We start from the raw sequence: 14,197 nt of genomic DNA, 5'->3' as shown, positions 1-14,197 counted from the left end.
CTCAAAGTGGAGTGTAGGAGGCCCACGATGTAAAATGTGTTTGACATTCCTGCTCAAAATAGTCTTGAAAACTCAAGGTTTCGACGAGCATAAGCTGATGATTAAAAAAAAATGCCTCCAAAGAACACTGGATGAAATGTCAGGGTGAATATCTATACACATTTTTACCTTTAACGTACAGTCTATGATTGTGAGACATGACAAGAAAAATGGGAGATTTCCTGGACGACCACCCTAATCCCCTAAACTTTCACCCTTCCACCACTTTGGACAAAGCGGCATCCACGGTTGGTCTGTAAATAAAAAAAGGCTGACAAAAACTGCACAAAAAGCTTTTTTCCCCCCTTTTTTGTCATCCTTGTCTCCCTCCTCTTGAGCAGCAGCCTTTCTGACGAGAGTAACCCCTGCAGAGAAAGGCTCCTTTTCATCACCCCCTCTGACCGCACAAACACACAGTGACAAACGGACAAGAAACACGAGTCCCAGTAAACAAAGTAAGGATGACAAACAAAGAGCTGGAGTTGAAAGCGTAAAATAATTGGTTGGAAAATTGTAGCTTTCTTCTCGTGGCGGTCTAGTAAATCATTCAGCTAATGCCAAAATTGTTAGTTCCTGTATTCACCATCCAAGCATCCTTTAATTTTAAATGCAGACCTTTCTCGTACTGACTACAAAGACGCTGCCAGCAAAATATTTGTATGCTATATCATCATAGAAACAAGCAGTCCACCTCTCACCCACTCTTCCAGATTAAAAAGAGAAAGGCACAAGCAGAAACTTCTCTCAAGACATGATGACAGCAGCTCATAACTCCAACTGGCTACGTGAAATTTGATCACAGCTTGGATTATGAGTGTTTTGGTCAAAAGAACAACAGTTCACAGCAATAACTAGACAACCCTATGATATATTCACATAAGAAAAAAATGAATATAAAGCATCTAGCTAAGCCAGCTACAAGTCACAGTGTGACTAATTAAACTAAAAGCATGCATGTTTTACAGCAATGCAGCATTAGCATTGGTGGAAAGTCCTTAAGCAAAATTATGTGCTACAGTACAGTTCTGAGGAATATGTTCTGCTTTCCTTTAGGCTATATGGTAGTATCGAAAACTCTGAATTAGTGCCACTTTTGCCAACAGCAAAATGTAATTTATGCTAAGGTAAGAGTAGGGCCACTCCAATTGATGAGCACTTCTTTTTTGGTGCTACAAGTATAATTAAATATTAATAACTTGTAAGGATAGTGGGATTCATTGTGTGTGTCATTTTTTGCTGCAGACCTACAAGCCCCTACTTCAGGAAAAAAATATTTTATTTTAGAACCATCAGGCTATAGGTGTATTTTTGGATCTAATACCTTCAGAGGAAGTACCTCCTTCTCTGTGTGCCTGCACAATCCCGGCCACAATCCCTCATCAGTGTTGAGACTTCGAGTTTTTATGTCCTTTGCCCAACTTCACGTGTTAGATAATGCTTCAAATAACAACCCAAATAAGTTCCTGGAAGTCTTACATGGCGAGTGCTGAATGACTAGACTTAGTTTGAGAAGGGCTTTGGTGTTAATACATACAGATTGAGAAAATCCATTCGAAATGTGTTTTTTCTGCCAAAATATGTCAGGTATAAGAACAAAGGCACCAACACAAGGACAAAATGAGGTTTTCTGACAGTAATAACATCTGTCAATGGTAAAATTGTTAATGAAAAAAGTTTAAAAAAAAGAGTCTAATGAAAAAAAAAACTGCTGTGCTTCAAGTGGGCCTTCCACAGTTGCATAGCAACACCTAGAAATACATGTCTGTGTTCCCCGAAGCAGCTGTGTAATGGAAAGTGAAGGCTCTACGGGTCAGCGATGTTGTATTTGCAAACAGGAACCGAATCCGATATGTCCATGCTCGTGCATGTATGCGACGAGCAGCTGTTTTTAAGTGTTCAGATGTGCTTCGCGAAAAAACAAACATCAAAAAACATCATTCAGTGCACCTGTAATAAGCCAAGAAATTATTCTCCTCCTACCTTTGTGGTTGAAGAGGCCCTCCATCTCCATGGAGGACCTGGAGTGAGCGATGCAGAGCATGGAGCAGGGCACAATGCCCTCCTGGGCTGGCGAGCGATCCGTGGTCCGGACCAAGCACCAGTCCGGCTTGTCGTGCAGTCGCTCCAAAACCTCAACAGTCTGGCCGCGGCGGACTGTCAGCTCCCCGTTGCTTCCGCCGTTACTGGCCACAAAGTCGTGTATGACCACTGTGAGTTCACAGCCACCAGAGAGCTGGAAGGGAAACAACAGTACTCTGAATGTTTTTTCAAGAGGATAACCTCCATATTAATAGGTGTTAGGCTAGTGTGTAGCAAAATTTCCAAACAATCCATTATTGCCTCATTGAATACACATAAACATTTCTGAGTAGTTTTCTGCATTTTATTAATCTTATCACCAACACTTGCTCGATGTTAAATAATAACCCTGCAATAAAACTTTCTCCGGCAATTAATTAATAACTGTAAAGCAGATGTGCCCACACAATATCATGTGCTAACAGCACAGGGACTCAAGAAGCTCTGTACAGTGTAAGAATGAACCGGTGACTCATCCAAGCTCAACCGAATAAAACGTCATTCTGACGACGTGATCGTCTATGAAAGGAAAGGCAATTTTAGGTAGAGGTGGAGCGAGTCGGGATTAGTCATTTTTCTCACTGGTTATTTTAAAAGGTTTGTCCTTTTAACGTGTGAGTGAAAAAGCAGCTGCTAGTCGCTAATGATGCTTTGATCTGTTGTGGAGGCACAGAGGGTGAGCAGATAAGATAGAACATTTAAAATGTTTTATGCAATTACAATTCTGGGAAATACAGACCTGAAAACAATTAATATATTAATACTATAATTGTTGCAATGGACATTCTCTGTTTTTAATGCTGTAGTTCAGTAATCACTGGGAGTATAATTGTCATCTTTGAATGACACATTTTCAAAAAGGAAAACTTGTGTTTATTTATGTTAAACATAAAAATTATTAGCAACGGATGAAAAGTCTTGGAAATGGAGTGAAGTCATGCAGAAGTCATTAGCTACACACTCTGCAGTGTAAATACTCTGTAAAACTCTGTAAATACTGTAAAAACGTCCCATGTTTTCCAATACTTACAACTGCTCTAACTGCTTGTGTGCGCTTCCATTTGAGTCTTTCAAAGCATATATTATTGCTCAATATTTTATTCACAGCACACTGCACTGCATTAATTGTCACGGCAAAGCAAAGCAGATTATCTGAAACATACCCTTTGGTAGTGGGGCAAAGCCAGAGAGCTTAGGAGCTGAGAAATGGGATGTGAGCTCCTTTCTCCAAACCTGTCCATTGTTTTCCACTCCCTCATTGCAAGAAAAGTTCCAAAAAAAGATAGAAAAACTCTACAGAGCAGAGTTATCTGTGTCTCAGTCCACTAAAGTTCGAATCACACTAAGGGAATGCAGGGAAGCAGGTAAGTAGAAGTTGAAAAAGAGGAATAATCATTCATTTTCAATTAGTATTAGAATTCCTGATCCCAACATTCCAAAGCCAGTAGAAAACTTCCTGTTGTCCACTGTAATTGCACTCCTCTGTGGGTCCTTACAATCAGACTATTGAAGATTAAATGATTCCTTCTCTTGTGTCACTTTCCAGAAGCGGCGCAATTAATCCACCCGTGTCTTTTAACAATTACTTTCACACTGAACCTTTCATCACGAAAAACAAAACACACACACCGGGAAAATTAGCGGTAAAAACATTGTGGTAGCCTGTATTTTGAAGCAAAGAGTAAGATCGATAGCTGTGAGGACTTAAAACTGTGCTCTCCTGTCTGGCATACAGACGAGCATCCTCTGTGAAGTGAGCGTGGGAGGCTGAAGCTGCTGACACACAACAAGTCAGTCACTAGAGCTGAAACGCACACAGGAACACGAGCGCGCACACACACGGCAACACAAACACGCCACTGTCACTTCCCCTTGAATGAAACGTCTCACGGAGTCCGCACAAAGCGAGAGATAAAGAGATGCATTCAAAAAGTGAGAATGAGATGCTAATTTGAATTTGCAGGTGTTACTGTGTTTCAAATGTGTATGCATGTGACTGCTGCCTAAACTGAGGCGCTGTGACTAATTAATCAGTGTCTGTGATAGTTTAGACTTCAGCGGATGCTCCTCACCCCCTCGACCATTAAAATTTCACATTTGGGTCATGTGAAACGACTGCAACTCAAGCGTGAAAATAAGGAACCGATGCAGGAGTCCAGTGATCAGTTTATAATTAGTACGAGATAAACGTACGGGGAGGCTATTTTATCTGTGTGTGTGTGCTGCATGTTTTTTAGCTTTACAGTTGATCATACTGAGCGTAGGAGGACAAGCCTTCTGTGGTGCTATTACCAGATATAACCACAGCCACAAGCGCAAATACACACGAAAAAACAAACACACACATGCCGCTTTAAAGCTCTGAGAGTCGGGCTGTTTCTTCCTCCTAACACAATCAAACAATTTCACAGGAAACGACTTGAGGACAGTCGACTGCATCTAAGCATTTTGCACATTTGTTTTGTGTTTTTTTTTTTTACAATCGTATTACTGAGTGACAGCATTAATCGACAGCAGAGCTGCAATGTGACTGCATGAACTGCACAGTAAGACAGGACAAAATAAAAAAATAAAAAAAAGAAAGAAATAGCACTGAAAACCTGACTATTTTTAATGTGGCTAAAGTGCTTCCCTTACATACTGGTTATGACGAACGTCCGCGTGAGTTGTGTTTTTACCTTATCGCTGTCCAGTGTGTTCTGGGACGTACGTGAGGCAATAGAGATGGTATCAGGTTGGCTGCTGGCGTCTCCCTGGCTGTCCAGCTCCTCTCCATCCCTGCAGGCAGGCATCATTACAGCAGACCCATAATTACTATGACCAATAAACATGACATTTACCCTATAGGGCTATCTTCACGCCATATAGTTTTGTTCGGCTGAAATGCTTCTAGGCATTATCATGAAACTGATTTCTTTTCTTTTTTTTGCCTGACAGTAATCTACTTTTAGCTCACCTTCTGCCTTTGTGTTTAGTTGTGGTGGCTTTAGGGATGTGGATGGGTTCCTTCAGAGCTCCACGCAGGTGGATTGTTCGCTCCTGTATGACTTCCCGAATGTGTTTGATCCAGTCCTGCTTATTCTCAATACTTGAAGCCTGGTGCATAACAGATAACTGGGTTAGATATATGTTAGATTTCAAAGTTTCTTAAGTGCACAGTACTGTTTTCTCTTTTTTAAATACAATGACAGCATTAATAGCAAGAAAAACACAGGTCTACAAATAAGGCCTAATTTAGTTATTTTAATTCTCTCTCTTCCCACAGTGTGCTTAAGCCCTGCAGTCTTTAACTTGACTCACATGTCTATATGATGAGCACATATTCACTCAGAGCCCCAAAAAGCAACCACGGTCTATTACTGTGTTTATTTACGTCACAGATTCAATGTGTAGATGCAGCTTTCATCCTATAACCACCCTCATTTGAGTCTTCCCTTCCTTTTTCACTTAGCAACCAGGACCATGACTGCCATGGAGCCGAGTTATATAAGATACAGTTTAAGATGATCATCAGAAGTTATGTAATAAGACAGAAAGCTGTACAGCACACATTGCCAAATCGTAACACACCCCGGGAGCCTTTCTCTGTGTCAGTCTCAAAAAGCAAACGCATATCTACACACACACAGCATGCATAAAACATTGCTTCTGACTCACTGCGTGAGAATTACCAAGTCGCTTGTGAGGTTTGGATTATGACCCATCAACTGCTATGCTAATGTGATGAGTGAAGAAGTAGCAGAAAGTAACACTCCACCCCCTTACAGGGACTGAACTTTGTTGGCTGAACAAAAGGAGCCAGGGAGGATTTAGTGAGGATGAACTATAGACATGAAGTAACACTTCTTCATGTATCAAAAACCTTACCACTTCCTGTGATCATATGAGAAGTACATCCATATGAAAAAGAGCGTTTTCACAGGACTTTATGCATTCCTCTGAGAAACACAGCACACCCAAGATTCAGCGGCTTGTAGAACCACTTTTAACACCAATAACTTGAACTGTTTGACTTCTTCAGTCTCACACATAATTGCGGAGGAAATCTGCCCCAGTCTTTTTTACAATGTAGCTTCACTTCATTGAGGTTTATGTGTTTATGTATAGCTCTCCTAAGGTCTTGCCACGGCATTTCAGTTAGTTTGGTATCTGGACTTTGACTGAGCCACTGAAACACCTTGATTCATTCCATTTTCAAAGGACGTTGTTCCAGACGTCTTGTAGTTTGTTCAGATGCAACTTTTGCAAACCTAAGCTCTGCAGCCATGCTCTTTTTAGAGAGAAGAGGTTTTCTCCTGGCAATGCTTCAGCACAAGCCACACTTGTTCAGCTATTTTCCAGTTGAACTTTAAGTTTGAGCATAATCTGACCTTAGTTTCTTAGTTTGAATTTGCTGGGATAGCCACACTCTTGGGAAGATTGCATTAACACACACTTCAACACTCAAACAGCTGGTTTTATGGAAGTGCTCACATTCACTGGTCATTTAATCAAGTACTTGTGATTAGCAGCACTTGGCTGCTTTTTACTCTCTTATTTCCCATGGAAGCAGTAAGGGTGTACTTAGTTTTTCACTGTACTGTATAGAGCCCTATGAAAACTTTCTTCACACAACTTTATAGTAACAATGCTAGAAAAGCTTTTTTGCAAGAGGATTACTTCTAAAATGATTACATCAGATCTGTTATAATATTCAAGGCTTTCAGTAAATCTGTTGGTTAATATTAAAATACTGTTAAAATAAATATGATTGCAATGACTCTTTCCATAACCCATCGAAGTCAACATCTTCATACCTTCAGAACAATCTTGTTGTCTGAGGTTGGGGTCCTCCCCAACCAGAGGGCAAACTTGCAAGGATCTCCCTCCACATGTTCTGTCACTCCAAGCTCTGACGTCTGATGAGATGAAAAATGTGCAAATAAATTAGACGAAATATAAAAATATCTCAGATCTACCATCTTACAGTTGCATTCTTCTGCTAAGTTTTTTAAGACTTAACATCTTTATCATTACTTCATATTATTTTTATATGCAGTTGTGTCTAATTTAGACATATTCAGCGTTATGGCCAAGGTCACAGTGAATGGTACGATTTGAAAGAATTCCCTCGAGGTGATCGAGAGATATCAAGTTCAAAATGGGAGCGGCGGACAAACAGGCTGACTCATAGAAGTAGGGGCAACTGAGAAGCATTCTGTCTCCAGCCACAACCGTTGCCATCACAGAGGCATAAAAATATGTGATAACAGCCTTGTAACCCAGATAAAAACAACAGGTGTCTCAAAGGACCTGGCGTGGATCCACTCAGTACAGCCGGATAAAACAATTCTTACAAAGAGCTTGCTCTTGTAGAGGTATTTGCTGCGCCCATTAGAGTCTTTCACTTCTTTGCTGAAGACCAGAGACATCTCAAAGAGGAAGAGGTGTCGATCCCGACCCTTCCGGATAAGAGTCTTAGGATCCCAGACCTGGAAGGACTCCTGGAGTATCAGCTCTCCCTGGGAGTCGATGTTTCCATCAAATCCTGAGGTAGTGAAAGGAAAATCAGGGAAGAATCACCTAAGGGGGCTTTCTTGTTTCTGCAGTAAATGCAAATATGTTTGTAGGAGGCAAGTTGAAATAATTTACTTCTGACTCACAGCTTAGTCAGAAATACAACTGACTATAAAAGTGAGCAACATATTTCGTTTTCTCTCAAAAAAGCAAAGTGACAGTTCAGTCACTGGCTACAGTTCAGTCACTGGCTACAGACAAGCAAAGAAAAACATACTGGCAGATGTACAGATATGTATACCCACCCTCCAGCATAGAGAGGTGCATGGCATCGTTGGCTCTCTTGGGGACACTGAGCATCACTTCCAGGCCATCCTTGATCTCCCCTTTTCCTTCCTCACAGCATGTTAACAGTTCCTACAGTGGAGCACACAAACGTGTCAATCCAGTGGCATTTAAATGCAAAACCTTCTTAAGATTCATTTAAATGTATGCTCTACCTTTAGAAGCAACTGGTATTTTGTGATTCTTTGGACTGGCTTGATCAGGTAAGAGGAGATAGAGTTTGCGAGACGATGTCTTTGCTGAATTTCCTGTAAATTGAAAAAGGAAAAAGACACTTTTACAGGAAAGTGCTTCATTCATTCTAAATCATGCGGCACACAGAGAAACCATGAGAGTTAAATTAATTATGATTCAAAGTGAGTCAATTTCAGATATAAAATGCAAATTTAGTATTTCTACTCCCAGAGGATGAACAGAAAAGATTAATGCTGTTGGTAATATCTTACATCAAAGTAGGGTCCAGCATGTTCCACGATGAGCTGAGTTGAATCTGGCTTGTTCTTACAGTAGTTCACATACATCTGAAACTTATCAGCCTTAGCAGGAAAAATAACAGCAGTATTTATTCACCAGAGATATGGATAAAACATAAACCTTTTTAGAAGAAATGGACTATTGTACTATGTCATGTTTTAGCATTTAACATAGTGTAGAAAGAAACAAATTACTAAGGTGCAAGTTTATCTCTTACCCAGGTTACAAAACAATGGCCGACATCTTCTGGAAGCTGCTCGTACTTTTCTAACTCCTTCAGGAAAATACTGTACAGAAAGAGGAAAAGGTAGACGGTCAAATTTCAGGGTCAAACTGTGGATTCACTGCACCTAACAATGATTTTTTTTAAATCAACCGATATTGATGGTAAGGAAAACAAAGTGTCACAAAATAATGCACTACTGACTTGTGATGAAACTCATAGAGGTCCTGCATGTTCCCAAAAATGATGTGTTCCTTGTTGACAATACCAGGAGGAATTTCCTCCACGCCGCTGGTCATTTCCCACAGGTAGGTCTGCACAGACGCGCACGCCACAGAATAATTAATTCATCACCTAGACTTGTGTCTAGCTTAAAGAAAAAGTAAACTGGCAGTGTAACCAAATGGAAATCATTTTAAAGAAAAATATCGTCATAATTCAAGAACAAAGAATGAAATGCGTAAAGTTTTATTTATATTGCACCTTTCAAGATAAACATCAAAGTGCTTCACAACAAAAAGAGTAAAAAGTATGAACAAAAAGCTACCTATGAGAAAGTTTAAAAAGATGCGTTTTCAGCTGTTTAGTGAAGACTCGCGTCTGTTACAATACTTACATCCATACACTCCCGTAGGTCTCGTACATAGGCTTTCTCTGTTTGAATCAGCTCTGCCATTATAAATCTGAAACGATATAAATATTGGGAAATACAGAAAGTGATGCACACGGCACACTGCTGTGACTGACAAAATGCAAGTAAATATAACTCAAAAACAAAAGGATTTCTGAAGAGATTAAAGACTGCAATTTAGATCAACACTTTAGAAGAAACGAAGAAGAAGAAATTAAAGGATTTTATGAACAATATATCCACAGATGTGCTTGTAAAACCTGTACCTTTTTGTTTCTTAAAGATGACTTCATGAGTTAAACAAACCAATTGGTATGATAGAAGTAATCCGTGTGTGTGTAAATATTACAAAAAAATTGGTTAACAAGGAAAGACACATAGAACAGCTCTATGTGGAAGCATTATAATTCCCCTTGCTTATAGCTGCTTATGAGTAGTTACAACAGATATTTTTTACAGCATCAGCAACACAAAGTTGTGCCATTAAAGCTCATAACTCTGTGTCGTTGTGCACTATAAACTGTTTTTGTACACACTTGAATGAATCTGAGGTAATCAGGATGATATTTACATGAAGTTTGGATTATTTAACATGAATTTACACATTACTTAACAGTAAATATAAAATGAAAGCTAACCTCAAGCTAGATATTGTCAACAGCACTGAAAAAGCTGAAAATGTTTTTATATGTTAGCTGGAAATGATGTGCCTGAAACCTATGTCCCGGGAAATAAGCGGAAAATCAACCCGTCTGCTGCCCTTACTCTTTCCTTCGTGCTGATTTCCTCTTCTCCTCATTGAGTTCATGGGCAGCGTCCCGCAACTTGACCTCTGACCCTGGAGCACTGGCTGGAATGATGTCCAGTTGCAACTCTTTACTCTGAAAACACAGGAGCCAAGGGCTATTATGTGGTGCACAACAGGCCACATCAGTCACTCAGCAGTTCCACACACCAGTGGGTGATTTATCAGCAGCTAAACAAACAGGATTCAGCCCAGGTGTAGTTTATTTGGGCTATATCAATGTTAATCCCATCAAGCACAAAATGATTTTTGAAAAGCTGAAAGTCGAAGCAAACGGTCATAACGCATAGTTATATCTCGCAAATATATGCGTGCAATTTCATTTTTAAAGCTGCTTGAAAGATCAGATATGGTGTTATCAGCGATGGGCACTCACGGCTTTGTTTGAGTCGGAAGAAATGCCAAGCGCTGATTCCAGGCAGGTTCGGTATTTGTCCATGCGGAGAGAGAAGTCCCTGTAGCGCTTGTCCACCGAGGACACCCATTTCTTTATTTCCGAGGCATGGGCGTGGCCCTTGTCACAAAACCCATCCGCCAGCTGGATCAACAGCTTTACCCGCTCTTTGGTTTGCTGTCAATAGAGAGGGAGGGGGCACAGAGTGGAGAGGGATGGCCATACAGAGGAAAGGTAGATGGCAGAGAAAAAGAAAGAGAGTGTTAGGAAACAGTGTGTTGCCTGATGGACACAATAGACTGCTCCCTAACATAATAACAGCGACACAGTAAAGAGGAAACAGGACAATATGCCGCCCTGGGAAAGGGCCTCACAGCAGAGGGTGAGACTGTGCAAATATACACGCAACGCAACCAGTAAGTAGCAGGTAGGAAAAAAACTGCAAACAGGCTCGTCCTCCTTCTTTTATGGATAAATAAACAGACAAATGTACACACACATACCTTTGCTGTGATCTGGAAATCTTCATGTTCCTTCAGTAGCTCCTGTGTGTGGTGAATGCTCGACCCGGTGGATGTGTGAGTGGACAGGTAAAACTCCCCAGTGTCATGGATCCACTCCAGGGCCTGAGGAAACAGCCAATCACAAATGAGTATGTATACAGTGAAGGGATTTTAGTTTAACACAGACTACCCAAATCTGAGGACCTAATGCACTTAAAACTACAAGAACATATAAAAATAAACCCTTAGTGTATTATGTAGTATGTATATGTATATTTAAACTAACAATAATTCTTGTGTTTAAACTGATTGTGGTCTCTCAGTAGTATTTTCTGCCATTCAGATCGCCTCTAAGACTCCCTTTATAATTCCCTACGATCACATTCATGGGACTTCTGGATGAGGAAAGTTGACATCAGTATGACCTTGTGAAAATAACAAGACATGGAAATATTATGCATCATTTTATGTTTTTTGGTTTCCCTCCAGATCCAATCATTTAACACGTATTAAAATAATTAGTCAGTTCCTAAATTTCTAGCATTCACTTAAAATATGTCCTATTTAATTTCTATCCTTATTAGTGTTTGCGTACTTTAAAACTGGGTCTACCTCCCAACCAGTGATGGCAGAACTGGTCCAGTCAAACTGTGAGACCAGAAACAAGCCCTGGGCCCTGGGGATAAAACCTGGACCAGCCTAGAATAGCCATGTCCTAGAAACACGCACGATGTCATCTGGCTTTATTGGCTAAGAGAATTGGTCCGTGCATACACCCGAACACCACAAGAGGGAGCCAAGTGGCTTATATTAAACAACCTAAGGCGCCCTAGTACAGGAAAATAGAGTGCAGATTCAAACTTGCTTTGGCTCTCTCATGCCATGTTTAAATAAAGCATTCCAGTTATGAGCTCAGTTTGTAGAGTGTAAGGGCATCCCGCCTGCTACTGCAAACAATATTAACCAAACTTTTCTCAAAGTGAGACTTGATTGAATGGGAAATATTGAGTGTTCTTTGGAACTGTGGTCTAGCTCAGTTCTCTTATTCTTCACAGAAAAGCTTCCCAAGGTCGGGTTGACATGTAGGGGGGGAAAAAAGAGTTGAAGAGATGCTTTGGAAATGCTTTCCAGTAACTCTAACCTTTATATGTCCTGTGCCACATAATGGTAGCCATCCTTAAGACATTTATACATATCACTGCCTGTTTGCAGCACTTATAATGTGCCATTATAAAGAAACAATAACTCATTGTTTAATTCAAAAAGAGAGACAAAACAAGATGGAAGTTGCAGCTGCTCGCCAACAAAACGAATATGCTGATATACTCCCACTCCAAACACGAGGCTTATTTCTACTTCTCAGTCTGCAGTAAATCAAACACCACAATGCAGTTATCTGCTGAGCCTCATGATCAGATTGTGCTTATTCCCACTGCACATATAAACAAGCACACACCTGTTTGGCGCTGCGTTCAAACACTACATATTGCTGGCACTGGTCCAGTCTCCGCTTCCTCATGGTCCAGAAGTGAAGCACTCTGTTTTCTCTCTGCAGCAGCTCATTCAAGATATCTGATGAATCGACACAAGCACTTTGTTTATTCGAGTCGGTTACGAATTTCTGCTTAACGCGCAAACAAATGCAGGAAAAGAAATTTGACGGCTTGAATTCAAACTTTTTCGGATTATTTAAATTGTTGCAGGGAAGTTTTTAAAAAAGCCCTTTTTAACCATGGAATAGTTCACACATCTGTTAATATTAATGTTTATGTTCGTGCATTTGTTATTAGCCTTACATGCAAAGGCACTGATGGATTTATGCCACTGTCAGCATAAACTCTAGTTTAGTGTAACACTGTATACGTGCAGTAATCAAAGAGAGGTGAGAAATTGCTATAACCCTCCCACAAATACTCAGGAAGTGGGCGATCTCCCCCAGACTGGGAATAGCAAAAGTCCATCACAGTCTTTTATCTTATTGCAAATTAGCAGCAGTGTTGTTGAGACAAAATGCTATTATGTAAATGTGTTTACTGCTTCAATAAACCTAGATGAGAGAATTGTGCAGCTGTAATTTTCAGTGAACACATCTATCACTGTGACTGCATGCATTCAGACTTGTTTTCTTTTGAAAGTGACATATGAAGGACCACTGCCCTGACTTTTATTTAAAAGCTCTGGGGAACTTTCCAATCAGACATGAAGAGATGTTAAGATGCCATCGAGTTAACGGCAATGAGTGCATGTCTGAAAGGGGCTTAGGTTTATACCAACTGTGTAAAAAACATTTGTAATGATTCCTGTAAACTGTAATAATGAGATCCAGAAAGGATGACAGTTATCTCTGAGGTGTTTACTTACTCTTAACCTGAGTCTCTGGAGCTTTGACGTGGGACAGCATGCCAGGCATGTTGACGCTGTTTCTGTGCAGGTACTTCAAGAAAACATCAGCGTTGCGTCTGGCTAGCGTACAAGCCTGTAATTGTGCAGAAAGAACCCGAATGTTACTCAGCGGGTCAACACATTCATATCCTTATAATCAGAGGTTGCAATGGGAATTGGAACCCTAAGATCCAGGGTAGAAGCACAGCGGCGAGCATGCCTGTTTCACAAGCACTAGACAGTACAACGTTGGACTTTTCCTTTTGCTACCAAATGTATTTATATTTATCAAACATCACTTGTTGAGCAGTCTTTACCTTTGAAAACAGTCTCTCATCTTTCTTTTGTACATCTTTCTCTATCTCTGAGTGAACTTCTCACACATTAGCTCTTTTTTTCTCCCTGCAAACATGGAAACACTACCTTTAACTAACATGTGCCACTTCAAAATGTAACTGCTAATACTCTCGCTCCTTTTTTGTCACGGTAGCTAGAGTGGGTGTCCTGGGTTACGTCTTTTGTCTGCCTTTTGAATGCTTCGTTCCACCAGATGAGCTGGAGGAGTTGGCTGGGAAGAGGGAAGTCTGGGCTTCTCTGCTTAGGGTGCTGCCTCTGTAACCCTGCCCCACATAAGTGGCAAAAAAATGGATGGCTTGATAGCTAGATGCTGAAATACCAAGAGCCCAACATTTACTGACGCTTGCGTACGCTTGACGAGAACAAAAAGTAAATAAAATGTGTGTAGACTGTGCAGATGGGATCAAGGCTAACATTACTTTCTCAGCAGTAGCAGCTGTTAGCAACAACAAGCGGCAGCACATTAATA

General features: G+C 40.5%; 1 protein-coding gene across 7 annotated transcripts in view; it reads right to left on the bottom strand.

Moving 5' to 3' along the window:
* Window positions 1-14,197, bottom strand: part of triob (trio Rho guanine nucleotide exchange factor b) — a 108,925-nt gene that overhangs the window by 21,698 nt on the left and 73,030 nt on the right. For all 7 annotated transcript variants that reach the window (XM_013913380.1, XM_013913379.1, XM_005743129.1 and 4 more), the window contains 16 exons: window positions 13,351-13,465; window positions 12,446-12,561; window positions 10,990-11,112; window positions 10,469-10,663; window positions 10,053-10,168; window positions 9,273-9,339; window positions 8,861-8,970; window positions 8,651-8,720; window positions 8,406-8,495; window positions 8,115-8,207; window positions 7,920-8,031; window positions 7,455-7,645; window positions 6,915-7,016; window positions 5,075-5,214; window positions 4,797-4,896; window positions 2,020-2,272 (listed from right to left, as the gene is read on the bottom strand). In XM_013913380.1, the coding sequence (XP_013768834.1) occupies window positions 2,020-2,272; window positions 4,797-4,896; window positions 5,075-5,214; window positions 6,915-7,016; window positions 7,455-7,645; window positions 7,920-8,031; window positions 8,115-8,207; window positions 8,406-8,495; window positions 8,651-8,720; window positions 8,861-8,970; window positions 9,273-9,339; window positions 10,053-10,168; window positions 10,469-10,663; window positions 10,990-11,112; window positions 12,446-12,561; window positions 13,351-13,465 (1,993 nt within the window). The remainder of the gene's footprint in view (window positions 1-2,019; window positions 2,273-4,796; window positions 4,897-5,074; window positions 5,215-6,914; window positions 7,017-7,454; window positions 7,646-7,919; window positions 8,032-8,114; window positions 8,208-8,405; window positions 8,496-8,650; window positions 8,721-8,860; window positions 8,971-9,272; window positions 9,340-10,052; window positions 10,169-10,468; window positions 10,664-10,989; window positions 11,113-12,445; window positions 12,562-13,350; window positions 13,466-14,197) is intronic.

The sequence above is a fragment of the Pundamilia nyererei genome, unplaced genomic scaffold, assembly GCF_000239375.1.
Source record: "Pundamilia nyererei isolate P.nyererei 1_Seehausen unplaced genomic scaffold, PunNye1.0 scaffold00128, whole genome shotgun sequence".
NCBI lineage: Eukaryota > Metazoa > Chordata > Actinopteri > Cichliformes > Cichlidae > Pundamilia > Pundamilia nyererei.
The sequence above is the reverse complement of the archived record's forward strand: the minus strand, read 5'-3'. Positions and strand labels throughout refer to the sequence as shown.